Source organism: Oenanthe melanoleuca, chromosome 20 (genome assembly GCF_029582105.1).
Source record: "Oenanthe melanoleuca isolate GR-GAL-2019-014 chromosome 20, OMel1.0, whole genome shotgun sequence".
In the NCBI taxonomy this organism is placed as follows: domain Eukaryota; kingdom Metazoa; phylum Chordata; class Aves; order Passeriformes; family Muscicapidae; genus Oenanthe; species Oenanthe melanoleuca.
In genome coordinates this window covers 2,136,803-2,163,903 of record NC_079353.1, presented here as the reverse complement: position 1 = coordinate 2,163,903, position 27,101 = coordinate 2,136,803, and the positions used below count along the sequence as shown (strand labels likewise).

General features: G+C 42.5%; 1 protein-coding gene across 1 annotated transcript in view; it reads left to right on the top strand.

The window, feature by feature from the left end:
• The window catches only part of LOC130261473 (uncharacterized), a 33,287-nt gene extending 6,186 nt beyond the window's left edge, over positions 1 to 27,101 (top strand). Inside the window, exons 2-17 of the mRNA XM_056507761.1 lie at positions 6,444 to 6,548; positions 7,389 to 7,475; positions 8,412 to 8,585; positions 10,030 to 10,178; positions 11,943 to 12,098; positions 13,589 to 13,958; positions 14,899 to 15,061; positions 17,034 to 17,145; positions 18,929 to 19,019; positions 19,528 to 19,614; positions 21,119 to 21,271; positions 21,766 to 21,895; positions 22,026 to 22,058; positions 24,392 to 24,495; positions 25,286 to 25,369; positions 25,976 to 27,101. Of these exons, the coding sequence (XP_056363736.1) occupies positions 6,444 to 6,548; positions 7,389 to 7,475; positions 8,412 to 8,585; positions 10,030 to 10,178; positions 11,943 to 12,098; positions 13,589 to 13,958; positions 14,899 to 15,061; positions 17,034 to 17,145; positions 18,929 to 19,019; positions 19,528 to 19,614; positions 21,119 to 21,271; positions 21,766 to 21,895; positions 22,026 to 22,058; positions 24,392 to 24,495; positions 25,286 to 25,369; positions 25,976 to 26,125 (2,148 nt within the window). The 3' untranslated portion in view covers positions 26,126 to 27,101. The remainder of the gene's footprint in view (positions 1 to 6,443; positions 6,549 to 7,388; positions 7,476 to 8,411; positions 8,586 to 10,029; positions 10,179 to 11,942; positions 12,099 to 13,588; positions 13,959 to 14,898; positions 15,062 to 17,033; positions 17,146 to 18,928; positions 19,020 to 19,527; positions 19,615 to 21,118; positions 21,272 to 21,765; positions 21,896 to 22,025; positions 22,059 to 24,391; positions 24,496 to 25,285; positions 25,370 to 25,975) is intronic.

Genomic DNA, 27,101 nt, shown 5'->3' with positions numbered 1-27,101 from the left:
TTCCTCTCCTTATCCTGAGCTGATTCCTCTCATCATCCTGAGCTGATTCCTTGTATTATCCTGAGCTGATCTCTCTCATCATCCTGAGCTGATTCCTCTCATCATCCTGAGCTGATTCCTCTCATCACCCTGAGCTGATTCCTCTCATCATCCAGCTCTTTTCTGGAGGACTGGACATCTCCTCTCATTCCAGCAGAGCCCTTTGTCAGTGCTGGGCACTCTTATTTCAGAGTTTTGCTGCTGTCTGGGATCTCCCCCAGGGAAAATCCCTTTTATTGCAGCAGCACCATGTTGGGAACTGCTGTCACTTTGCAAGCTGCTCAAACTTCTGGCCTTTTTCTGCAAAAAATACATTCCTCAGCCAGAGCTTGTGAAGCTGGCAGCTCCTGCTGAACATCCAGATTTTTTTTCCTCCTCTGCTTGCTGAATTATAGATTATTGCTGCTCTCATTTGTCAAGGTTGTTTGGAATTTGAATCCCCCTCACAGTTCATTCCAGCTGCCCATCAAAATCCCCAAATTTAATAAACATCCAGTCCTTCAGCAGGTCACTGATGGAACAGTGACTAGCACAAAACTGAGTCAGTCTCCTGTGCAAGCAGCACTTGATTCATTCTGAATTTTCACAGTGAAATTAATTCCCAAGTGTTGTTTCCTGACGAGTTCTCGGAGCTGATGGAGCAGGAGGGTCCAGGCTGGTGATGGAGGGAAAATCTGAAGTGTTTGTCTCGTGTGAGACCTGTAAAGTCATTTTTTTCAGAGGGAATTTTAAAGAAATGTTTGAGATTCCTCAATATGGTGATATTTTCAATATTAAAATTGTTGTCATTGTAACTGTGCTATGGACACCTCACTGGGCACCAATTTATATCTTCATATTTCTGAGAACTGCTCTTTGAGATTTTTATGTTGTTCTAATCAATCACTCCACACCTTTATACTTGTAAGAAATAAATTACAATAATCTATCTTTGGGCTCCTCCAGCTCCTTCTGGAAGTGGCAGAATTCCCAGAGTTTTCAAGGAAATCAAGCTCCTGTTTGATGAATCCCTTCATCTTTGAATAAATGTTGACAGATACTGTTCAGCCAGATATGGATCTGCAAAAATAATGCAAAATATTATTACAGATGGATAATTTACTTGATGAATAGCAGCTCTGTTTGACAAATAATATTAGTCTGTCTCTGGGCCTGGCTACAAAAGATGGTATTGCCACATAAAAAAACCACATCAGTCACCTGCTTTGAGATTTTATGTAAATTAAAACTGAAGGCCTTTCAGAACCCCAGTCCTAGGAGAAAATCACTCCCCTGGAAATGTTTGGGGGCACTCAGCACATTTTGGGCTGAGTTCCTACCTGGTGAAAGTGAATAAATTAGGAGAGGGAAGTTGGTAACACCAAGCTGGAGCTTTAAGGCAATCCAGATTATATCTGCTGTCTGCCACTTCCAGAAGGAGCTGGAGGAGCCCAGAGATACATTATTGTAATTTATTTCTTATAGGTATAAAGGTGTGGAGTGATTGATTAGAGCAACATAAAAATCTCAAAGAGCAGTTCTCAGAAATATGAAGATATAAACTGGTGCCCAGTGAGGTGCCCATAGCACAGTTACAATAACAACAATTTTAATATTGAAAATATCACCATGTTGAGGAATCCCAAAGCCTTAACATTTCCTTAAAATCACATAAATGACACATTCAGCAATCAGGCAGAGAGAAGTTCTGCCAGATTTTATGCCCCAAAATTAATGAATTCTCTGTAAAGCAGCAATCAGCCTTGGTCTGATCCTTTCCTCTTGGAGAAGTTCCAGAGGATGCTGCAGTGAGGGCAGAGGATTTGGAGCAATCCCAGCCCCACCTTCCCTCTGGATGCTGCACACCAGGAGCTCCTGGGTGTTTAATGTTCCATCAGGACAAGTGTAAGGAATGTTTTTCATATTTTTAGATCTTTAATATTTTTTAGATATTTAATATTTTTAGATCTGTAATATTTCCAGATTTAAAATATTTCTAGATATTTTATATTTTTAGATCTTTAATATTTTTAGATCTTTAATATTTTTTAGATCTTTAATATTTTTAGATCTGTAATATTTCCAGATTTAAAATATTTCTAGATCTTTAATATTTTTAGATCTTTAATATTTTCTAGATCTTTAATATTTTTAGATCTGTAATATTTCCAGATTTAAAATATTTCTAGATATTTTATATTTTTAGATCTTTAATATTTTTAGATCTTTAATATTTTTTAGATCTTTAATATTTTTAGATCTGTAATATTTCCAGATTTAAAATATTTCTAGATATTTAATATTTTTAGATCTTTAATATTTTCTAGACCTTTAATATTTTTAGATCTGTAATATTTCCAGATTTAAAATATTTCTAGATATTTTATATTTTTAGATCTTTAATATTTTCTAGATCTTTAATATTTTTTAGATATTTAATATTTTTAGATCTGTAATATTTCCAGATCTTTAATATTTCTAGATCTTTAATATTTTGTAGATCTTTAATATTTTTAGATTTTTAATATTTTTAGATCTGTAATATTTCCAGATTTAAAATATTTCTAGATCTTTAATATTTTGTAGATCTTTAATATTTTTAGATTTTTAATATTTTTAGATCTTTACTATTTTTAGATATTTAATATTTTTAGATCTTTAATATTTTTTAGATCTTTAATATTTTTAGATCTGTAATATTTCCAGATTTTTAATATTTCTAGATATTTTATATTTTTAGATCTTTAATATTTTGTAGATATTTAATATTTTTAGATCTGTAATATTTCCAGATTTAAAATATTTCTAGATACTTTATCTTTTTAGACCTTTCATATTTTTAGATCTTTAATATTTTCTAGATCTTTAATATTTTTAGATCTGTAATATTTCCAGATTTAAAATATTTCTAGATCTTTAATATTTTTAGATCTGTAATATTTCCAGATTTAAAATATTTCTAGATATTTTATATTTTTAGATCTTTAATAATTTTAGATCTTTAATATTTTCTAGATCTGTAATATTCCCAGATTTTTAATATTTCTAGATATTTTATATTTTTTTAGATCTGTAATAGTTCCAGATATTTAATTTTTTCCAGATCTTTTATATTTTTTAGACCTTTAATATTTCCAGATCTTTAATATTTCTATCTAATCTTTAATATCCCAGATCTGCAATATTTTTACTCCATGCAAACCCTCCTTTTAGGCAGATGGGGAGAGGCAGGAAGGCCTGGCAGGGGTCATGGGCAGAACAAGGCAGAAATCTCCTCTCTCCCCACTGAACACATTTTACACCAGGCCAAAAATATAAAAACTTCACCTCTCCTTCCAGAGAATTCACTTCTCACTCCTCTCTGGAGCCCCATGCTCTTCCTTCAATTGTGAATTCTTTCAAATCTCTTTCTGGCTCTACTGAATTTGGGGAGGGTGATGAAAGTTTAATCAGTTTTAAACAAGCTGCTTTAACCTGGCAGGTGAGTGAGTGCATTATTAACACAATCTCCTGTGTTTCCTTAATGTGCCTGCTTTATAATAGAAGAATGTAATAATTTTTTCCCAAGTTTTGTTTTTCAGTCTTGTGTAAAAACATTCAGTTTGGTTGCTCCAGTCACATTTTATTTGGTAATACAACACAGATTGGCTTAGTGGCATTTTGGTGGAGAATTTGACAAATTTTGTTTGTTTTTTTTTTAAGAAAAAGATAACCAAAACAAACACATTACAAAAACTGTGTCATGCTGAGAGAAAAGCCCCAGGGACACAAAATATTAAAGGTCAGGATCTGATACCAAAGTCTTGTTTGCAAGTAAAAATACCACAAAATGTGATTGTCAACAACCTCAGTGAGCCAGGCAGACTTCTGACAAATAATTCTGACAGTTCTCATCAGCTGAAAAATGCTTTTTTTTTTTTTTTTTTTTTTTTGCTTTTCTCATATTTCCCTCCTGCAGAGAGTTAAGAGAGGTGTAAAACAACGAGGTGCAGTAAAAAATAACCTGCCCCAAGCAGTGCCTGAAGTGTGATCCTTGGGGATGGATTCTCTGTCAGGCTCTGACTTCCTAACAAACCTTCCTGGATTTAAATGCACAGAATGATTTGTTTCTCTTTTGTGAACATTTCCCCCCCTCATCCATTATTAAGCAAATTATGGAATGTTCCCTGCTGCTTTCACATCTTGGGCAGAAATTCATTTGGGTCTAGAAGAGGTTTTGGTGAAGGTGAGGAGGAGTTGAATATTGAGTTGAACGAATCCTTTCTGCAATTTTTTTAAAAGAAAATATCTTAAAATATTAAATTAAAAAAAAAAAAAAAGAAATTAAAATTGTCATCATGCTGCAAAAATTCTTTGAACCTTTCCCCAAAAGGCCTAATAGGCAAAAATAATTTCCAGCTTCATCTCAGGAGCTGCTATCCTGAATAAACAGGTTCTTGCACTTTGGAGCTGGCAGAGCTTTGCCTTAAGGTAACTGTGTTTTCAGTTCCAACAGATCCATGCTCCTGTTTACTCACACAGAGCTTGTGATTTCAGAGCAGGAGCTTTGTGTGAATGGATGATCAGGAGCTCTCCCTCCTTCCTCACTGCTCCCATCCCTGTGTGCCATCAGTCACCTTCACACTAGCACTGACAATTCCAGGCTTTAAAATCAAATTATTTATCTTGCTCCTGTTTTATTTGGAGGATGTGCAGAGTGTGTGTGTCCCCCAGGGTGTGCTGGAAGAAATCTGAGAAAAAAAATAAAGAGTTCTGGACATAGTGTGGCTTGGGAAAAGGGGGAATTTTGTGGGTTTGCTGGATCTCTGTGGTGGGACTGGTGGTTTTTATGGTGTCTGTGGGAAGGACTGGGCAGGGTGGGATCAATCACAGCTTGCACACAATGGTCTGGAAGGTTTTTCCAGCCTCGGTGATCCTGTGTGGGTTTTGTGCTGCCTTGCTGGGGTGTTCAGAGAGGGAAGATGCAGGAAAGGCAGGGCAGGTCCTCAACATCTGCAGCTCCAGCTGCAGGGGAGCCCCTCCAAACCCTCCTGTCCCCTTCCCAAACCTCCTGTCCCCTTCCAAACCCTCCTGTCCCTTCCAAACCCTCCTGTCCCCTTCCAAACCCTCCTGTCCCCTTCCAAACCTTCCTGCCCTTCCCAACCCTCCTGTCTCCAACCCTCCTGTTCTTCCCAACTCTCCTGGCTCTTTCCTAACTCTCCTGTCCCCATCCCAACTCTCCTGCCCCTTTCCCAACCCTCCTGTCCCCTTCTCTGCCCCTTTCTAACCCTAATGTCCACTTCCCAACTCTCCTGTCTCTTTCCCTGCTCCATCCCAAACCTCCTGGCTCCTTCCCAACCCCTTTGGCTCCTTTCTGACCTTCCTGTCCTTCCCAAATCTCTTGTCCCTTTCCCTGTCCCCATCCCAACCCTCCTGTCCCCTTCTCTGCTCCTTCCCAATCCCTTCTGTCCCCTTCCCAACCCTCCTGTCCCCTCCCTGCTCCTGCCCACCCTGTGCTGGGCTCTGCACCTGGGTTTCCCCCTGGAGACTTTGAAAAGAATGTTTGGAAAACATTGGAATCTCTCCTGGTGGAGAACTCATTCCCAGGGCACAGGGAACGACCTGGATCTTGGAGTCTGGATAAAAAATTTCCAGTTTCCTGAGCTCTCTGCTCCCAGGGTCCCCCCAGGTCCCATCTCTGCCGAGGGATGGCTCACTCAGGGGATCTGTCTCCAAGGAAAGTTGTTTATTCCCCCCCAAAGCCAAAATCTCTCTCTGGCAGCTGCAGCTGGGAGTCCTGCTCCTCCCCTCGCCTTTTCTCTGTGCTGGATTCCTGTTTGCCATCACCTGCTGCTCTCAGCAGGGACAGAAATTGCTCTGTGAGTTTATTGGCAGCTCCAGCCCCTGTTTTGGTGGCAGAAAAAGGGGAAGTGAAACTCTGCTTCTCGTGTGCTTCACTGAGCCCCCGTGGCAGCTGCAGCTCCCTGTGCCAGCAGCAGCTCACAGAACTCACAGAACTCACAGTTTGCCCCCTCTTCACCCTGGAAATGTCAAATCTCCCGATTTTCCTTTCATGCTGTCCTGTGTGCAGGGCTGTACACTCTGGATGAGACAGGCTCCCATGCAAAATTGATGTTTTCACTCCTTGCCAGGGTTTCTAACTCAAAGAGGTTCCCCCCTGGCAGTTCTAACTCCAGATATTTCCACCATGTCTTCTGAAGTTGTAAAAGCCCCTGTCTGTTTGATATCTTGTGGACTTCCACCAGCTTTCAAAGGGAGATTATATTTGCTGGGCAGGTTGTCAGTAGAACATAAAATATGAGTGAAATTTTAATTTTATGGCAGCTACTGTGGCTGTGTCACAAGCACTCTGTATCCCCCACAGCTGATGAAAATCCAGTCTCTAAAAATGTTTGATTGACCTTTTTTTTTTTTTTTTTCCCTAGTTAAGCCAGGAAAAAATCCTCAAAATTATGAACATGGTGAAAAATAAAGAAGTGAGCATCGAAGGAGCTCTGCATTTGGCACAGAAGGAGGTGTGTGCTGAAAAGGTAATGAATTTGTCATTTATTCCTTTGATGTGTTTTGTAATATATTCTGGAGGGCCCTGCTGAGATGAGGAGTGTGTCTGGATTGATTTCAAGGATTTGGGAGTCCCAAACATCCCAGTTCCCAAGCAGGACAGGCTGCTGTGTGCTGGGACATGGCAATTCCAGGGAATGCTGAGGCTGCACTGGTGGCATCAAGGAGCTCAAATCCACACCAGGGCTGTCAGCCAAGGGTGGCACCAAGTCCTGGATGAATAAATGTGGAATTGCAGAATCCCAGAGTGGTTTGGGTTGGAAGGGACATTAAAGCTCATCTTGTCCCACCAGCTGCACCTCCCATTGTGCCAGGCTGCTCCAAGCCTGGAACATTTCCAGGGATCCAGGGGCAGCCCTGTGGCTCCCAGGGAGGAATTCTGCCCAATATCCCCCCTAAACCTCCTGAATTTCAGTGGGAAGCCATTCCCCCTCGTGCTGGCACTCCATCCTGTCAATCTCCTCTCTCCACCTTTCCTGCAGCTCCTTCAGGCACTGCAAGGATTCTCTTCCCCACCCTCACGGTAAAGAATTTCTTCCTCATATTTAATCCAAACTCTGTCTGTCAAAGTGAAGCCATTCCTTGTCCTGTCCCTGCCCTTGGGAATAATCTCTCCTCATCTTCATTAATGTGATTAACAAAGGTCAGGAGGATGTTCCCATCTGTCTCCACGTGGAATTCTCCTGCAGGGCTCCAGTGTTGTTTCTGTTCACAGAGAGAGCACAGCTGGATTTGGTTATCCCAAATTCACATCCCAAATATCCCAGATATGATCCCAGTGTGTTGCTGATTTCTGTTCTGTTTCCCAGGATCCACAGGATTCATTAACTGGGTCCCAATTTAACTTCATTATCTACAAATACAAACACTACCGGTGGCAGAAAAGGATTTTGCAGGTAATCTAAAAAAATTCTCCCTTTTGGTGCAGTGCATAAAAATGTATTAAAGCAAATTTCTGTCAATCACCTGATGGTGATTTCCTGCTCTCATGAAGTCAGGGACAAAGGTTTCATTTTTTTTTCCTGGATTTCACTAAAACTTCTTGTAGTTTGAACAAAATTTGATAATGAACGAGTCCAAATCCTGCATGCCACAGGGTGGTTTTTATTTACTACATCTTAACTGTACAAAATATAATTTTTTCAGCATTATCCACCTTTTTTTTTTTAATGAAAAGATTTTTTTATTTAGACATAAAGTGGAAAAATGGAGGGAAGCATAGTAGATGTGGAGGTTATCAGTCTGGGAATCTGGATTAGTTTAATTTCAGTTCTCTAATTACCAGAAAGCTTCAAAAGTCAGAGAAAATCGTGAGAAAGGTTCTGAAAGGTTCTCTTTCATGAGAAAGGCTTTGGAGGTTTCCTGCTATGAACAGGACAGGGGGAAAGGCCACAGTGTGGGCATTGGTGCTGTGGTCTGCACGTACAAATTTTAACTTTTTTAACTTTTAACTTAGAACTGCTTTCCTAACCACCTGCATGTCAGAGACTGAAGGAGTGAGGAACTGCATGAGTGGTTCTGCCTCAACCTGTGCTGAAGGGGAAGTTCCTGCACTGGGCTTTGTGAGACAAGGAGAATTTAAAAAGAAATAATATTTCAGAGGGATAAATGGAGGTATATTCATCTAAAGAGATGGGTGGAAACACAGCTTACAAGGAATATCTGGGTTTTTTTGTGACTGAAGCAAACATTGGGCAATATCTTGATGGTGGAATGTAATTTTTATATTATATTTATTCTGGTCTTTTATTTAAACACCTTCACAATGTCAGGATGCTGCTTTTGCCTTTCAACCAAGGTGTCCTGAAGTGATGCAGGATTTCCTCTTGCAGCTTGATTTCAACACCAGGACCATTTTTAACATCGAGAAAGGCACTATTAAGAAGCAGTTCCCTTTCTCCCAAGTCAAAGGCTGCGAGGATGCTGAGAGGAGGCGCTTCAGCATCGTGTTCCACGGGAGGCAGGACTACGAGCTGGAGGCTGTGTCCCTTGATGACAAAAGGAAGGTGGGCTTGGAAAAGCAATGCTGGGAATCCCAGCAGGTCCCAGGCAGAGGAGAGGTGTTCTGGTTTGCAGGACAGGTGTCTGCCAATAAAGGAAAAAGCTTTCCTTTGAAATGGAGAATGTAAACCCCCTCCCTCCAAATCAATTTTGAAATTAAGGGGCTCTCAGGCAAAGAGATGGGAATTAGGAATAACAGTTCTTTCCTAGGAAAATTAAAATAGCAATGCAGTATTACACAGAACAATCCCAACCCTGCCAGAGTCAGAATCCAAGCTGACACCCGTCAGTCAGTCAGGGTGTTGGCACAGTCCCATTCAATGGTGGCTGCATCCTCCTGCAGGGGCAGATGTGGTTCAGCTGGAGCAGTGCTCCTGGAGAAGGTGCAGTTTCCTCTGAAGCTCCAGGGATGATGTGCAAAGGTCTGGCTTTCCTCTGGAATCCAGTGGAAAGAAGGTTCCTTGGTGTCCCAAATGTCAGTTTTTATCTGGGTAGGAAAGGCTTGGCTCCTCCCCTGGCTGGAGCATCTCCCAGTGGGATGATGGAATTTTATCAGTCATGCCCTGGGACTCACTGGCCCATTAACAGGAGATATCTCCTGGAGGGAGGATGGGCTGTGGGAAGATAAAGATGATTGCCCAGCTGGTTTAAAGATGCCCATGAGCAGATAATGTGTGCCAGGAGATCAGGGGCACTGCCCCAGCTGGGTTAACAGATGGGACAGAATCCACATTTCTGCCACATCCTGCATTGCAACCCAAGGGTGGGTTCATTCCCTGGCTCTTGGGACAGGGAACAAAGGGGGTGTGAGCTCAGGATGGAGTTTGGCCTCAGGATTTTGTCCCAGCTCAGAGCACTGAGGGTGCAAAATCTCGGGGTGGGATGAGGGAGTGGGGCAGTTCTGCAGCACAGCATAGATGGATCTGCCCTGGGGCTGTTAAAACAAGCAAACAGAACTGGGGATGTGACTGCTCAGTCCTAACTGGAGCTTTGGAGGCACTTTTTGTTCTCTGTATAAGATATTTCTTAAAAGGCCCAATTTTTAGCACGAATGAGGATTGTCCTCATGCTGAGAAAAGACCCAGTGGTTCCTCTTTGAGCATTGTCTGAGATTTTCAGCTGGATCAATTGAGAGCTGCCTGGGCTTGAGCTGAGCTGAACAGAAACTTTGTCCTGGACTGCTTTGTGTGTGAATTGAAAAGTTCTGTTTTACAGTAACCTAAGCAGAGTAAAATTATATTTCCCTTAGACTGACAGGTTTAGAATTGTGGGCATAAAACCAAATTGCAGTTAAGTAGTTTTGCATCATAGAAAGACCTGACTTATTTTATGCTGATTTATTTTACCCATTTGACTGTGGCTTTGTACTTGTAAAAACCAACTACTGATATCTTATTCAATTAATTAATGTGGGAAATATTCTTTTCTCTGCTGCCACTGATTGTCCAGATAATCTACCTGCTGAGCAGAGTTATACAGAGCAATTCTTCCAAGAGCCCAGGGGAGTCCTGCCCTGGGAGAGCTGCAGAGTGTGATGTGATCCACGAAGGGCTGCTGGATTGGCAGCAGAGCACTTTAACCTCCACTGAATGGGTGAAGTATGAACTCTGGATTTCCTTCAAATCTCTGATGGATGTGCTTGGATTTGAATGTGCTGATGATAACTGAATTATTTAGGGTTTTTTAAATCTGTAAATGCAGATGCCCAATGGAAGCACTGGCAGGAACCCAAAAAATGAAGTTTTTTGATCTGGAGCCTGCTGGGAGCATTGGCAGCACAAATCTGTAATGGTGATGGTGCTCAGAACAATTCTGATGCTGGGATTTGTTTCTCTCTTGGCTTTTCCCTCCATTCTCAGTCATCCAGTGGTTTTCATGGTTTGGTCCTCATTCTGCAAACAAACCAACCTTCCCTGACAGCTCCTGGGAATTCCTTAAACCATCAGAGGAGAGAAAGAGAGAGGAAAAAAAACTCTGTCTAGTTAATGAAAAAAAAAAAAAAATCACATTGTAATTATCTACAGAGGGCAATTATCTCAAAAGACTTCACAGTTCACAGAAAATGATTTTAATTGCTATTAAAAGGCTGCCACTTGTAAACACCACCCTCGGGTGTGTCCAGGATTTGTTACCTTGCAACACTGAGCAGGTTTGTTAACAAACAAAAATTGATTTCTATTTATCTTGTGAAGCAAAGCCCCTTGTTGCTTTCTTCTTGATTTAATCCTCTCTCTTCCTCTTCCTTTTTTTTATTTTTTTTTTTTTATTTTTGGTAAAATATTGATGGTGGAAGCAGCAGGAGATCCGATTAAGCCATAAGTCCCAGGCTTGAAGAAAGGAGAGATCAATAGCACTGCCAGCTCCATGAAACCATTCTTATCACTTTGAATGTTTGTGTGGGAATGGATGCAATTTATATTTCATGTTTAATTTGTTCTGGAGCAGCTGAACTTATTTAAATTCTTCACAGAACACCTGAATCAAGCAGCCACACCCTGAAGAGAGAGTGGAGGGAAAGAGAGTTTTGCTAGAGCTGCCAGAATGATAAAGAAAGGCAGAAACCCTCCAGGAAAAGGAGAAGGCAAAAGCTTAAATAAGAATAAAACCCACAGTAAAACCCAACCTCTGTTGGGATCTTTGTTACAAAGAGCAGGGCAGGACCCCAGAGGAGTCTGAAGCAGAGGATTCTGCTGGAATGGAAGCTCTGCATGCTCAGGCAATTTCTTCCAGGATTAATTATAATTTAAAGAGCTTTTCCCCAAATTTTGGCACTGTCACTCCTGCTGGAAGCCCTCAAGAGCAGAATTTCCTGTCAAGTGGCTCTTGGGAATGAGGGGGTCCTGTGGAGTACCAGGATTCCCAGGAGGAATTGGATGATGGGAGCTAAATTTGGTGATTTGTTAATAGCTTGGTGGAGTGAAACCTAGAAGATACAGAAGTTCTGAAGCCTTGTCCTTATGCACTGCTCAGCCACAGGTGGATTCCTCTAAAAGCTCTGAGTCCCAAAGATCCACCACCCCAAATAAACAAAGGAGTAAATGGAGAGGGAGGGACAGAGCATGGCTAAAAATTTACAGGACTTGGGTGATTGTTAATTGATGGTCACATTTCATTTTAGCTCTCACTGGGCACGACAGGCTGTTCAGATTTTATATCACACTTTATTTAGGTGTCAGATAAAACCAAGAAACTCTCAAATGACAACATCTCAAAGGTTTTATGCTCTACTATTGATATTTTTGACTGTTCCACTGAGGATGCTGTAAAAATGTGGAGGTTTACTGAGGGTGCTTTAGCAAGGGCCAGGCTGTGTAAAGAAGAAATCAATGAGGACTGAGCTGTGTCTCCACCCCTGTCCCCAGGTGCCTGGCACAGCTGCGGGAAGGAGAGCTGGCTCTGTACAGCCTGGGGCTGGGGACAGCCACAGCCACCATCCCTCTGGCAGCTGGGGACGTGGGGATCAGCAGGGACAGGGGCTGCAGCTCCTTCTCCCTGCACACCAGAGACCAGCAGTACCTGTGAGTACAGAGCTCCAGCATTTGTTAGAGCAGAGCTGCTGCAAACAAGCCACACAGAGGGACTGGATGGCCATGAACAGGAGATATCTCCTGGAGGGAGGATGGGCTGTGGGAAGATAAAGATGATTGCCCAGCTGGTTTAAAGATGGCCCATGAGCAGATAATGTGTGCCAGGAGATCAGGGGCACTGCCCCAGCTGGGTTAACAGATGGGGACAGATTCACATTTCTGTCACATCCTGTATTGCAGCTCAAGACACTGGGCTCAGTGTCAGAGAGCACAGGATGCTCAGAGCCCCAGGTTTGGGGGGTCAGTGTCCGAGAGCACAGAAAGCTCAGAGCCCCAGGTTTGGGGGGTCAGTGTCCGAGAGCACAGAAAGCTCAGAGCCCACGTTCCTGGGCTCAGAATGCACAGGGTGCTCAGAGCCCACGTTCCTGGGCTCAGAGAGCACAGAAAGCACAAACCCCCACGTTCCTGGGCTCAGTGTGTCAGAAGGCACAGGATGCTCAGAGCCCACGTTCCTGGGCTCAGAAGGCACAGGATGCTCAGAGCCCACGTTCCTGGGCTCAGTGTGTCAGAAGGCACAGGATGCTCAGAGCCCACGTTCCTGGGCTCAGAAGGCACAGGGTGCTCAGAGCCCCACGTTCCTGTGCTCAGTGTGTCAGAGAGCACAGGATGCTCAGAGCCCACGTTCCTGGGCTCAGTGTGTCAGAAGGCACAGGGTGCTCAGAGCCCCACGTTCCTGGGCTCAGAAGGCACAGGATGCTCAGAGCCCCACGTTCCTGGGCTCAGAAGGCACAGGATGCTCAGAGCCCCACGTTCCTGCACTCAGTGTGTCAGAAGGCACAGGGTGCTCAGAGCCCCACGTTCCTGCACTCAGTGTGTCAGAAGGCACAGGATGCTCAGAGCCCACGTTCCTGGGCTCAGAGAGCACAGAAAGCACAAACCCCCACGTTCCTGGGCTCAGAAGGCACAGGATGCTCAGAGCCCCACGTTCCTGTGCTCAGAAGGCACAGGATGCTCAGAGCCCCACGTTCCTGCGCTCAGTGTGTCAGAAGGCACAGGATGCTCAGAGCCCCACGTTCCTGTGCTCAGAAGGCACAGGATGCTCAGAGCCCCACGTTCCTGTGCTCAGAAGGCACAGGATGCTCAGAGCCCCACGTTCCTGTGCTCAGAAGGCACAGGATGCTCAGAGCCCCACGTTCCTGGGCTCAGTGTGTCAGAATGCACAGGATGCTCAGAGCCCACGTTCCTGGGCTCAGTGTGTCAGAAGGCACAGGATGCTCAGAGCCCCACGTTCCTGGGCTCAGTGTGTCAGAAGGCACAGGATGCTCAGAGCCCCACGTTCCTGGGCTCAGTGTGTCAGAAGGCACAGGATGCTCAGAGCCCCACGTTCCTGCGCTCAGTGTGTCAGAAGGCACAGGGTGCTCGGTGGGCTCAGTGTGAGCTGGATGCTGTGGCACTCCCCTGTCGCCCTGTCACCGTTGCAGGTTCCGGCTGCCCCGCAGCGAGCAGAGCGGGGCAGGGGCTGCGGGCAGGCTGCAGCAGTGGCTCTGTGCCCTGCAGAGGCACTGCCAGCCCGGCAGCGCTGCCCCCCTGCCCCTGCAGCCAGCTCCAGCCGGCAGCTGCCCCGAGGCTGACTACGAGGAGTTCCCTGTGCAGGGAGAGGAGAGTGCCCACCCTGCTGGGGATCCCGCAGGGAGCGGCCCCAGCCGGGCTCCATCGCCCCCGGCACAGCCTGCAGCCCCAGCAGCGTCCCTGCCACCACCAGCCCCTCCTGCCCTCCCGCAGCCCTGCAGCCTCTCTCCAGCAGCAAAGAGAACCAAAGCCTTCCACTGGGATGTCGTTCCGTGTGACAAGGTGAGGATGAAATGCGGGAGATTCCCGGATTCTTTGTATCAGGGTGGACGCGTGGAACAAGACTCAGACGCTCTGTAAATGCTAAAAGCTGCAGCTGCAGTTTATTATAAGGGAGTCTGCAAGGAACTGCCCGGCACAGCCACGTGCAGATTAAAGAGATAAAAGAAGGGAAAGACAGAGAAAAGAGGGAGGGTAGAGAGAGAGTAAAGAAAGTAAAGAGGGGAAGAGAAGAGGAAAAGAGAAGAGAAAAAGAGGGGGAGAAGAGGAGAAGAGAAAGAGTAATGGGATAAAAGGGTATTGGGGTAATGGAAGAGGGAGAGGAGAGGAGAAGTGGGAGAAGAAGAGCAAGGAGTAAAGATAGGAAGAGAAAAAGAGAGAGAGGAAGAGAAAAAAAGAGAGACTTCCCGTTTGTAACACAATAAATCCATTTTCATCATGAGTATTCTAATCCCTTAAGAACCAATCCAGTACAAAATACTAATTCTATAGCATTTACATGTAGCCTATAAGAATCATTATATTAGCATAGTGTGTGACATTCTAAACTCTAAGATCTAATCTTTGGGTATGGGTCAGTCTTTTGTGTCTTTTGGCCTTGCCCTCTGGCCAAAAGCATTGTTTAATTAAGAGTGGGTTAGCTTCATCCAGCCATCCTATTGTGTTCATGGTAATTCAGTAACAAGGGCTTTCCTGTTCTACCTTCCCCAACAATTCCCAGAGTCTGAGCATTCATATTTGCCAGATTCCTCAGTTTCATCTTCTCCAACAATGAAACCGTTAAAGGAAAAAAAAATCCTAAATATTGCACCCTGACGTGGATGGTTATAAGAATCCAGCTGTGCCATAAATAACCTGGATGCCCCTCTCTGTGTTTGCATGGAGCAAAGGGCCTCTGTTCTTCTGCCTTTCTGTTTACCCTGTGTCCCTCCTGTATTTTTAGATTCAGAAATCTGTCTGGGGATCGTGTGATCCGTGCAAGAGAAAAATAGATGTGTGCAGGCTCTGTGAGCAGTTCCAGATCCAGGACACAGCAGTGGCTCTGGGCAGTGAGCCTGCAGTGAATCAGCACATCCTGCTGGACAGAAAGGTTGCACATAACTTCAGTGAGTGGATTTGAGTGTCCTCACAGGGGCTGGGAGCTCCTCTCTGGCACCTGGGCTGAGCTCTGCCTGCATTTCCATTTCTGCTTTCTGCCATTGCACAGGCTGTGTGTAAATCATTGTTTAATTCAGTGATTCTCTCTTTGTAAAAAAACATCCTTTGCCTCAGTTGCTCCCAACGTGGCTCTTGATGCTGTAGAGATAAACCCCCAAACTGCTTCCTTTCCTTTCCTTTCCTTTCCTTTCCTTTCCTTTCCTTTCCTTTCCTTTCCTTTCCTTTCCTTTCCTTTCCTTTCCTTTCCTTTCCTTTCCTTTCCTTTCCTTTCCTTTCCTTTCCTTTCCTTTCCTTTCCTTTCCTTTCCTTTCCTTTCCTTTCCTTTCCTTTCCTTTCCTTTCCTTTCCTTTCCTTTCCTTTCCTTTCCTTTCCTTTCCTTTCCTTTCCTTTCCTTTCCTTTCCTTTCCTTTTTCCCTTCCCTTCCCTTTTTTATTTTTTTTTTTTTTTTGGGTGAGCCACTGAGCTGTGATGCTGCTGTCTTGGGCCAGATGTGAAAATCATCCACAATATCTGTGAAATCAGTTTAAGCCTCCAAAGACCTTTCCAATGTTTTGGGCTGCAAAGTCACACACAGGAGCAGGTGGGAGGCAGAATTTGGAGAGCTGGGGGAGCTGTTTGGTGTGAGTGGGGCAGCTCCAGGTCAGGAATTTTTGGCTTTTCCCTTGTGGAGGGCTCAGGATCTGTTCTTGAACCCTTTGCTCTCCTGTTTCAGGTGGGATTCTACCCAAAGCCTGACCTAGAACTAATTTCAGAGCTAAAGAAGCAGCTCAACACCCAGTCCTGGTCTTCCTAATAAAATATTGTAAAGGACTTTTCATTCCCTTGGTGAGAAGTGGTGGATATCACAGGAGCAGCAGTAATTGTTCTTCAAAGAGCACTCTGATTTCTGTCACAAAAATGCCTTTCCAAAAAATTTCTGTAACTTAGAGATGCCTTAAGATGGTTACACGTGTAAAGAATTTGGGGCAGTCAACTCTGAAGTTTTAATGATTTCATCTTGATGAATATGGAAAAGAAAAAATGTATTTTGGAGAGCGTGTCAAGTTTTAATTGGGGAATATAAATGGAGATAACTTGGAATTATTGCATCCCTTGACTAACAATTTGAAGGGTTAAAAGGAAGAGTGATGGGAAAGTGCTGTTGCAGATAAAAGAATCTTGTAATAGCACTTTTATCTACTAAATTATTGCAGCTTCTTTGAGGAAATGTCTTTCCTTTGCTTTGCAAACAGCACCATTCCTCCTTTTGATCCTGTTCCTCTTGCAGCTTTTTTTTTTTTTTTTTCTGGGATGTTCTACATCCCTTTCTTAATCTTCTCCTCATCAGTGAGAGTTTTGGCATATCCTTATCATAATGGACATTACTCAGATCAAAAGTTAATTTGATCCTGAGAATTCTGATTAATCTTCCTGCAAGTGCTGCAAACCACAGTCCTTATTAATGAATCAAATTAATGAATAAAAAGATGAAGCTCCAGAATGCCAGTAGGTTAAAAATTCTGGAGATTTCGAGTGGAGTTGTGAACACCAGAGGAAAATGAGAGTTCTGAGAGATTTCCACACCAAATTCAAGGCCAGTGTAGGAGAAAATACAAATAAAAGCTAAGTTCTCTACTGGATTCTTGTTGGAAAAGGAAATTTCTGCCCCACAGGGAGCAGGTATCAGTAAGAGACAAGAAAATCCTCCTCAGATTTGTTTTTCCTTGATGACTGACATGTAAACTTAAAGAAAATATGAAGATTGAATTTTTGCCTTATGATAGCAGCTGCTAAATATTTTTTATTCTGATTGTTTGGGGTATTTTTTCCTTTCTGTTTAAATTCTGCTAAGTATAGATGAGATACTTCGGTGATTTTTCCTTCCCTTGAACATTTGCTTCCAAGTAACCCAAGAATTTTTATTTTTTTTTTTTTCTCCAGACATTTTTCTTAAAAGTTTTCATGTGAAACCAAGTGAGCTGAAGGACAAACTGCTCATCATCCACGAGGAGAGTGGGGGGCTCTCAGATGAGCAGATCACAGCACTCAGGAGGTGATTTTGGGGGGAAATTTTGGCTTTGGGACCTTTTGGAGGTGCCAGAATCTCCTGATTGGAAAAGTTGGTTTGGAGAGGAGGGAGGCAGACAAGAGTTGAAGGAGGGTTTGTGGCCTCTGGGCTCCTTGCCATCATAACAATAATAATAATAATGATGGCAATGAAGCCTGAAATATCATTTTTTTTCCTTGAAGTCTTCCTCTGATGGCAGCAAGGCTGAGGGAATATTCCCAGCAGTGGAATTTGTGAGGGGCATTGATTGTTGTATTGCTCTGTGTTGGATAATTTGGAGGATTCCAGCCATGCTTCAAGGATTCTGTCCCTGGGGGTTTTTATTTACTTTTATTTAATTTATTTAATTTTATTTTATTCACCTCTCAGTGATTCTTTATCCTCATGTCTCAACAGCAAAGCACTCAATATCTCTCTAAACTTAATTTTTTTTTTTTTTCCCCCAGAGAAATGGGAATCTTTTGTGCAAATTCCATTAGAGCTGAATTTATGTTTAAAGATATTGATGGAATGCATTCAGGTGTTTTTGTGCCTCCTTTCCCATGGCTCCCATTGTTTAATGCTTTAAACCTCCCAGATAATCTGTTGGTTCCATTTTCTATGCATAATGCAGCTGAAGAATTTTATGTGGTATCAGACTTCTGATTAAATGAAGATATTTGCCATTTTCAAATACATTCTATGAATTTGCTTAAGAGCTCAAACTATTTTTAATGATGAATAAACAACCTTTCATTTGCCAACAGCTAACTTATTTTTAAATGAAAATTCATTTTTTTTTCTTGATGCTAAAATGGGCTGAAAGGATTGCATTTTAATCTGCCACAATATAGAGTTAATTCAATTTTACAATTGAAATGTCATATTAATTATTGACAACAGTAAAATAAATCCTAATGTTTGTCCTGTGTTTAACGTGCTAAAATATTTGCTTTTTTCCACCTTTGAGTAAATTCCCTGACTTTTTCTGGAAATGGATAGCTCTGCCCATGAATGTTTAATCACTCCTGCTGCAAATTTCGAGGTTTGTTTTAAGAGGAAGAAAAGAGAGAAGACCTGAATACTTATTTCAGCTTCTTTACACTCCTCACACGTGAGCTGTGACACTGATTCCACTGTTCTGAAGAAATGCTGTGAATTCCCCCCGTGCTGGCTCAGAGATCTCCAAAGGAAGGCAGCTTGTTTTTTTCCAAGTGGAGGCATTTTTAAAGACATCAATCTTCTAAAAAATCCGTGGCCCTGGGGGATATTCTGTGACCTTGTGCAGAGAGGGGGAAGTTGTGGGGTGTGTTTTGTGCTGTCACTGTTTAAACAAGTTTAAAAACCTGTAAAAATTGTGGTAAAGAAGAGAAACCCTCCCAGGGCCAGGATGGTCTGTGTGGGTCCCTTCCAGCTCAGGATATTTTGTGATAACAGGGATAAAAATGGACCCAACCTTTTTATAAATCAGGGCCTGAACTCCTCTGTCTCATGGTTTTACCTTTCCTAAAATATTCTGCCATTTTAAATTCTCTGTGCATCTGCAGGTGGATATTCTGGCTATTTTCAAGCCTTATGTACATAGAACCATTTCCAGATATCCAGAGGTATCTGCAGATCACTTGTGCTTCCCACTTGGTTCAAATGCCTACACAGGATAAATAATGAATATAAACCACATAAACCACACAAAATGTAGGGAATTCCAAGGCAAGGAGCAGAATAATCATTTTATCAGAATACAGAATAAAGAGGAAGGGGATAACTAATTTTAATTTTCTCTTTGCAGATACTTGCCCACAGCCAAGGATGCAGAAAGGTACCTGTCCTTCAAGGGCTCCTGCTCAGAGCTGCACGTGGTTGACCAGTTCATGTTGGAGGTGAGGAGTTCCAATATTAAAAGACACCACATCTTATTTTTAGGACATTCTCCAAGCTAAAACCACTGCCTGAAGCAGTTGTTTAAAACTTAAATTGACATTCTCACCCAGAATCAGTAGGAAAGGATTGTTCTGGAGAAGAATTGAGACAGGTAGATAACAAAAAGAGAATTATGGATCCCTTTGTGTCTCCAAGTCACACTCCCTCCTCTTCCTACAGAGTAAGAGCTGATTTATCCTGACCTCAATCTAGATTCCCAAAATCTCTAAAATTACATGTATTTTGCTCACAAGAAAAGACTGCAGTTGATTTTAATGATGTCAGCCCAGGAGCATCCAGTGAATTTGCAGGTTTGTGCCTCAGGATGGAGACCCCGAATAAAATGAATAAATGAGCACAGAAATCAGGCAAACAGTGGCACAGCTGAATTGCTCAATAAATAATGCAAGGTATCTGCATGTTCTGGTGTAAATGGAGTTTTTATTCTGGCTCTGCTCAATCCTGCAGATGTGTAAAATCCCTCAGCTGGGCCAGAGGCTGGATCTGCTGCTCAGCGTCCGTGAGCTCCCCGAGAGCATCAGAGACCTGGAGCCTGTGAGTACCAGAGCCCTGTGGTGTGCCTGTGACCACATCTCTCACTGTGAGAAAACAGCCCCACATCACCCCAGAGCACATTTCAAAGCTGTGCAGTTTGGGAGGATTATTTTGGGATTTTTTCCCCCCCCTATTTTTGTGTTTAATATTGTCCTTATTCCACCAAGGTTCAGGATAATGGGTGTGGCAGTAGGATAGAATTCCACAAAAGAGAAAAGAACAGGGAAACATGTTCAAAATTTAATTTGGAGTTATTAAACTTTCCTCCTTCTTTGGCCAGGGATAAGAGAGAAGTGATTTTCACCATTAAAATTCCATTCCCTTGGTGGGGAGCTTCTGGCCCCATGAGCTGGAAGAACCAATCAAGGACATGGAGAAAGTTTTTTTGACAAACCTCAGAGAGATTTATTATTTCCTGAAGACTCAAGGAGCTGTTCCCCTATGGATTACAGCTCTGGGGTGAATTTTTGGGAAGCTCAAGCCCCTCTCTGCCTTTTCCCAGGCTGCCCTAAGGGTGGGGGATGCAAATAAACCTGAGCCAGTTTTGTGACTGGATCCTGCTCTTCCAAGCCAGGTTTTGTTCATGCTTCGATTCTAAACAAGGATTTTCACACCATGAAAATCTTTCAGAGGTTTTTGCTCTTGTTCTGCATAGGAATGAAAATAAAATGTGAAAGTTCTTGCCAGACCAAGTTGTCATCCTTTATCTGTGATTAAAAGCAGAGAGGGGAGCTCAGAAGAGGAACAGATGGAAAGCACAGGGGAGATTCTGACCCTGCCTGGTGCAGCTGCACCTCTGCTCCTCCACTGAAGCCAAATATTGAATATTTGGAAGTTATTCTATTCACTGTTTGCTTTGATGGCTATTTAATGTTCACTGAAGAGCTAATTAGTGTCTGAGTGTGTTCTTGTGCACCCCAACACCTGTTTTTAAACATAGAATCTACACCTAAAATCCTAAGGGACAATGTGAATATTGGATTTCAGCACTCTCTGGCCCTCTAACAGCAGCTTTCAGAGCACCCATGTGCTTCATCCTGTCCCTGTTTTTAAATTTGTGTGTTGGTGACTGATGGAAAGAGGTGTGGTGCTAAAAAAATACAGATTTTTTTTTAACTGAGAACAAAATCACCTCCTGTGCCTATAGCCCTAGAAGGGAGGTGGCTTCCCTGGGAAAACTGAATTATATTGAGTACAGGAAAACATTATTCTTCCTTGTGGGGAAACTGTGCTGAGGATTTTGATAACAGCATTGAGCTGGAGTGAATGGGAGGGAGGGAGGTGAAGGATGGAGCTCAGACTCTGCTTCCCCTGACCCCTGAAATTTGGGCAAGCAAACAGCAAAACTGGCTGTGCACACAGGCTGGAGGTGTCTTGGCAGCCAGAAAGGATGTGACTCCTTTTGGGGGTGACTGTGCCAGCACAGCTTTGTTTTTGGGGAGCTGGAGCTTGCAGCAGGGATTCATCCCCACCTTCAGCCTGAGGGAAGGTTTGTGTGTTCCAGCTGATCACCCAGAATATCCAGGCAAGCAAGCAGCTGCAAGCCAGCCCGAGGTTTGTGGCAGTCCTGGAGTACATCCTGGCCATGGGGAACCACCTGAACCACGGGGCTGGGAAGGAGGTGGCTAAAGGGTTCCGGCTCTCTTCTCTGGCCAAGGTGAGGAAATGTTTCCTTGGAATTAAAGTCATCCTGCTCCAAGGTTTGTCAGCCATGGGTGTGAGCTCTCCCTGGGTGTGGTGAGAGGCAGTAATTCCCAACGAGGAGCTCACATTTTACCTCCTGCCCTCGGCTACACGAGGACAAAATCCTGTTTAACAATGAATTATCTCATGTCTGTAACCACAAACTGCATTTCCCCTTTCCAGGCAGCAGCCCTGGTTTGGGTGCTGAATATTCTGAATATTCTGTGTCTCTAATGAGGCAGAACATCAAAATTCTGCCTGCCCTGATATCAAATCCCTTGGCATGAAGAATTGCCCGAGCTGCAGGCCCTGGCTGGACAGCAGAGATGAAAAGGAGAAGTTTAATTCTGTTGTTTTCTATTCTTGCCAGACACACCTGGGATCTCTCAGCATCTCTGCTGCTCCTTTTCCGTGGCTGATTTATTTTTGAGGGTGAGCTCAGTGTGTCACTGCTCTGCTCTCTTGCAGCTGCCTCTGCTGAGGGGCAGGGAGAGGAGGTTCACCCTGCTGCACGCCCTGGTGGAGCAGATCCTCTCGCACCAGCCCGAGCTGGCCGCCTTTCCCCAGGAGCTGACAGAGTTTGAAGCTGTTCCTGATGGTGAGAGGAAGGAAAGGGGGAAAAACAACCAACAAATAAAAAATGAAGTACTTCAACTTCCCTGCAGACTCCCATTCTCACTGTATAAATGATATTTATTGTGTTTTTTTCCCTCTCTCTTCCTTTCCAGCGTCCATGAAGGGCCTCAGTGCTGAAGTTGATGGTATGTAAATGTGGTTCTACATTCAGAGACAGATTTTCATGCCCTGTGTAGTCATTTGGAACAGGTTTTCACTGCACCTTTGTAGTTTGTTAAGAGAGTTAAAGGTTCAAAACATTGAGGTGAAGTGTTGCCATGGAGATGCTTAACCTGCCATGTCACTGTGAAGAATTAAAAAAAGAGAAATATTGAAGTGTGTCCAGGTGGTTTAGAAATAAAAAAAAAAAAAGTGCTGGCCATGGTAAATAGAGTTTATCATAAAATATAAAAGTTAAGTGGCACAAATGCTGCATCCCAGGGATGGCTGTGAGAGTGGGAATGCAGCAGGAGAAAACTTCCTGCAATTCAAGAACTTTCTGGAAACAAACTGGATTCCTTCTGTGGAAAGGACTCCAGCAGCAGTGAAGTCAACAGGAGGGACAGAACAAGGTTGTTCAAATGGAGGATGGATTTTGGAAGATGGATTTTGCAGGATGGATTTTGGAAGGTGGATTTTGGAGGATGGATTTTGGAAGGTGGATTTTGGAATGTGGATTTTGGAATGTGGATTTTGGAGGATGGATTTTGGAAGGTGGATTTTGGAAGGTGGATTTTGGAAGGTGGATTTTGGAATGTGGAATTTGGAATGTGGATTTTGGAATGTGGATTTTGGAGGATGGATTTTGGAAGGTGGATTTTGGAAGGTGGATTTTGGAATGTGGAATTTGGAAGGTGGATTTTGGAATGTGGATTTTGGAGGATGGATTTTGGAGGATGGATTTTGGAATGTGGATTTTGGAAGGTGGATTTTGGAGGATGGATTTTGGAAGGTGGATTTTGGAAGGTGGATTTTGGAGGATGGATTTTGGAAGGTGGATTTTGGAGGATGGATTTTGGAATATGGATTTTGGAGGATGGATTTTGGAGTATGGATTTTGGAGGATGGATTCTGTAAATTGGATTTCCAGCTCCCCATGGGGCAGTGCCATGACCTGTGAGCTCAGTGGGTTTTACACTGAGCCCTTTGAGAGCTGACAGCAGAGTGTCAGTGGGTGCAAATGATGTTTATTATGTTGAAATTTATAAAAATCTGTCTTTTGAAGGTGTGACATAGGTGTTGGCCATAACTTTGTCCAGACCAATATTCCCAATTTCAGCCTTTGCTAACAGATCTGAACGATGCTCACTCTCACCTCTGGCTTGGAAAACCCTTCTGATCTGGGGTCACCTCTGGAGGCTCCTTCAGTGTGTTTATCCTGCTCCAAGAAATTCCAATCCACCTTTTAGGAGGCATAAATCACTAAATATAACAATATTTACCTTCATTCACTCCTGGGGAGCAGGGACATTTCAAAATCAGTGAATATTTGTTCCACAGAGGTTTTCTATTCTATTCTATTCTATTCTATTCTATTCTATTCTATTCTATTCTATTCTATTCTATTCTATTCTATTCTATTCTATTCTATTCTATTCTATTCTATTCTATTCTATTCTATTCTATTCTATTCTATTCTATTCTATTCTATTCTATTCTATTCTATTCTATTCCATTCCATTCCATTCCATTCCATTCCATTCCATTCCATTCCATTCCATTCCATTCCATTCCATTCCTCTCTTCTCTTCTCTTCTCTTCTCTTCTCTTCTCTTCTCTTCTCTTCTCTTCTCTTCTCTTCTCTTCTCTTCTCTTCTCTTCTCTTCTCTTCTCTTCTCTTCTCTTCTCTTCTCTTCTCTTCTCTTCTCTTCTCTTCTCTTCTCTTCTCTTCTCTTCTCTTCTCTTCTCTTCTCTTCTCTTCTCTTCTCTTCTCTTCTCTTCTCTTCTCTTCTCTTCTCTTCTCCTCTTCTCTTCTCTTCTCTTCTCTTCTCTTCTCTTCTCTTCTCTTCTCTTCTCTTCTCTTCTCTTCTCTTCTCTTCTCTTCTCTTCTCTTCTCTTCTCTTCTCTTCTCTTCTCTTCTCTTCTCTTCTCTTCTCTTCTCTTCTCTTCTCTTCTCTCTCTTCTTCCCTCTTCCTCTCCTCTCTCCCAGAAGTTCCTACACAAAAATGGGTTTTTAGGATGTTATTTCCATGGCTGATGCCAGAGCTCAGGCTAGGGAGGGTCAGATTTATGGTGCTGCATTACCACACTCTCCACCTCTCCATTATCCTGCTCCTGCTGGGATGTGATCTCATTTTTTCCCTGAGAAAATGCCTCTTTCAGGAGCTCTGCCTCACACCAGGGAGTTAATACCCCTGGCTAAATGCACTGCAGACCCACATTCTCTTGTATTTCCCTCGTGCCCTAAATTAGACAATTGCAGTGCTTTGGACACCTCTTTGTGCTGCTGAAATTCCTCATTTCCTTTTCCTTTTGTTAGTTTTAAAAAAAGAATTGGAGAACCTTATCCAGTGCAGGAGGCTCCTTAAACCCAGAGCAAGCAAGGCAACACCCCAGGAGTCCCAGTTCTGCAGGGAGCTGAAGGTAAAACCACCAAAAAAAAAAAAAACAAAACCTCCCTGTGGGCTGGAGGGAGGGAGGGGTGAGCTCTGGGAACCAGCAGGATTTTAGGGAAAGTGGTTTTAGTGGCTTTTTATCCCTTCTGAGGGTGTCTTGTGTTGGAATTTGCAGTGTGGGAATTTGCATCTCCTGCTTTTGCATCCCAGGCAGGTGGATGAGGAGCAGGCAGCCCTCGAGAAAGGATAACAGGGATTTTGGGATAATGGGAATTTTGGAGTGAATTTGTAATAATTTCCTCTGCCCTCAGAAGGGGATTTAGAGAGGATCATGGAATGGTTGGAAGGGACCTTAAAGATCATCACCACCCCTGTCCTGGAACACAGGAATGATAAAATTCTGTTTATTTCCCATCCTTTAGGGTTGGAAATCCCTTTAAGAGCACTGAATGCAAGCCCAGCACAATCTGGATGTCCCCAAATCCCCAAATTTCCCTGAACCCTCCAGGGCTGGGGCTCCACCACTGCCCTGGGCAGCTGTGCCAGGGCTGCACAACATTTTTAATGAGGAAATTCCCCATTAACCCATCCCAAACACAAACAAACTCCCTAATGTTAATATTTCTTTTTTTTTTTTTTTTTTTTTTTTTTTTTTTTTTTTTTTTTTTTTTTTTTTTTTTTTTTTTTTCTGAGAGGAAGTGTGTGTGCTCCTCTTTTGTGAAATGTGAAATTTTTATGACATGAAAATTTGGTTTTGTTTTCACTGCTGTTTAATTCCTGGCTCCTACAGCAAATTAAGACGTTTTATTTTATTACAGGATTTAATTCAGAAATATGAAGGGGAACTCTCCCAGCTGTCAAAAAGATGTGAGGAAATGAAGAAGCTTTATAGCAATGTACTGGTACATGTCATTTTAAAATGAAAATAAAACTACATTTCTTTTTTAAAAGGGAAGAAAGGAGTGCAAGAAATTCCCACTTGCTTTATATTTATACTGGCTATAGAAAAAGAAAAAAATTCCCATATTCAACAGTGGTCAGAGATCTTAAGGAAAGGGACAGAAATAATCTCTGAAAATGGAAAAATATCCTGATCCTGGGGTTGGGACAGTCTGTGCACATTTTCTTTAATGAATGGATTCACCTGCCAAGCTGCAGAGCAGAAAATTTCAGGATTTACTGATTTTTCTCCTCTTCACCTGGAGATTTGTCATCCAGCCAGAGAGATTAACCTGAAGTAATTCAATGACAACTCCTTAGATCACTTTTATTTGGGATATTTTGACTCAGTTCCCTGGAGATTTCAGACAGCTCAAAGTTTGTTTTTTCCTCCTCTTCCCCTTTTACCTCTTATTCCTCTTCTTTATATTGACATTAACAATAATGGAGATATTTAATTTTAAATTTCCTTAAGCTCCTGGACATGGTTTGGATGACTCAGAGACCCCAAAGTGATTTTTTTTTTTTTTTTTTTTTTTTTTTTTTTTTTTTTTCTTTCCAATTTCCAGGTGAGGTTTGGGGAGCCAGCAGACCTGGACTCCCAGGAGCTCTTTGGGTGGATCTCTGCCTTCATCAGTGAGTTCAGGAAGGCACATGCTGAAGTCACACAAATTTCGTGGAGAGATGAAGCAAAGATCAATGCAGGAAACAAATTTTAATTATTTTTTTCTTCACTGATAAGCAGTGCATTGCCAGTCTCACCTGTGCAGCAGAACACTTTGATTTTGAGAGAAATTCCATTTATAATGTGTAATTTTAAGTGTTATTTAACCCAGATCTCTTATGAGCTTCTCAATTTTGTGCTTTCCTACCTTGAGATTCCCATATATTGAGAAAAAAAACCTCCTGACCTTTCATAATTTCTCTTTACAATCTTTTCCTTTGAATGCCCCAGCTCCTGAGCCAGTTTTAATTATTATTTTCAATCAGTAACTTTCTGTGTGGTGATCTAATTTCTAAATACTTCACACATTTTATAATAAAATGGAAAGCTGTTACCCACAGGGGAGAATATTTAAATAAATCCTTGTTTATTTTGCTATTAAAACATTGCAAACTTAGTATGTAATGAAGAAAGTTTTTGGCTGAGTGTTTTATTTTGCCCTAAATAGGACAAAAAAATGGCATTTTTTATGTCTAATTGAATGTATTTGCTATAAATGGTACAGAAATTAATCAATATCTAAGATTTGAATTAGCAGGAAGAGAAAAATGTCAGAGCAGCAAAATAAAAAGGTGTCATGAAGCATCTAAGGAATGGATATGGGAGGGAAAATTTATGAGAAAATTTTCTGTTGTGTTTGTTGATTTTTACATCTTTTTAATCAGAATAATTAAATGGAGCTCAGTGTATGGGAGGAAATTCAGGATTTCAGGGATGATCACCAGGAGTGCAGGGAGCCTTGGAAAATGGGAAAAATTGCCTGGAAAATGGGGGTGGAAGATTTTTTTCCCATTTCTGAACCAATAAATTGTGTCTTGTTAGGACACTGCTCCCAGTTAACCCTCTCAGAGGCAAAAGGGATGAAACAGAAGCAGAATTAGCACCCCTGAGACTTATTTTATATAGAAATACTTGCAGAAGCAGTTCAAGTATTTAATTTTACAGGAAATTGGCTGTGCTTGCCTTGAGCC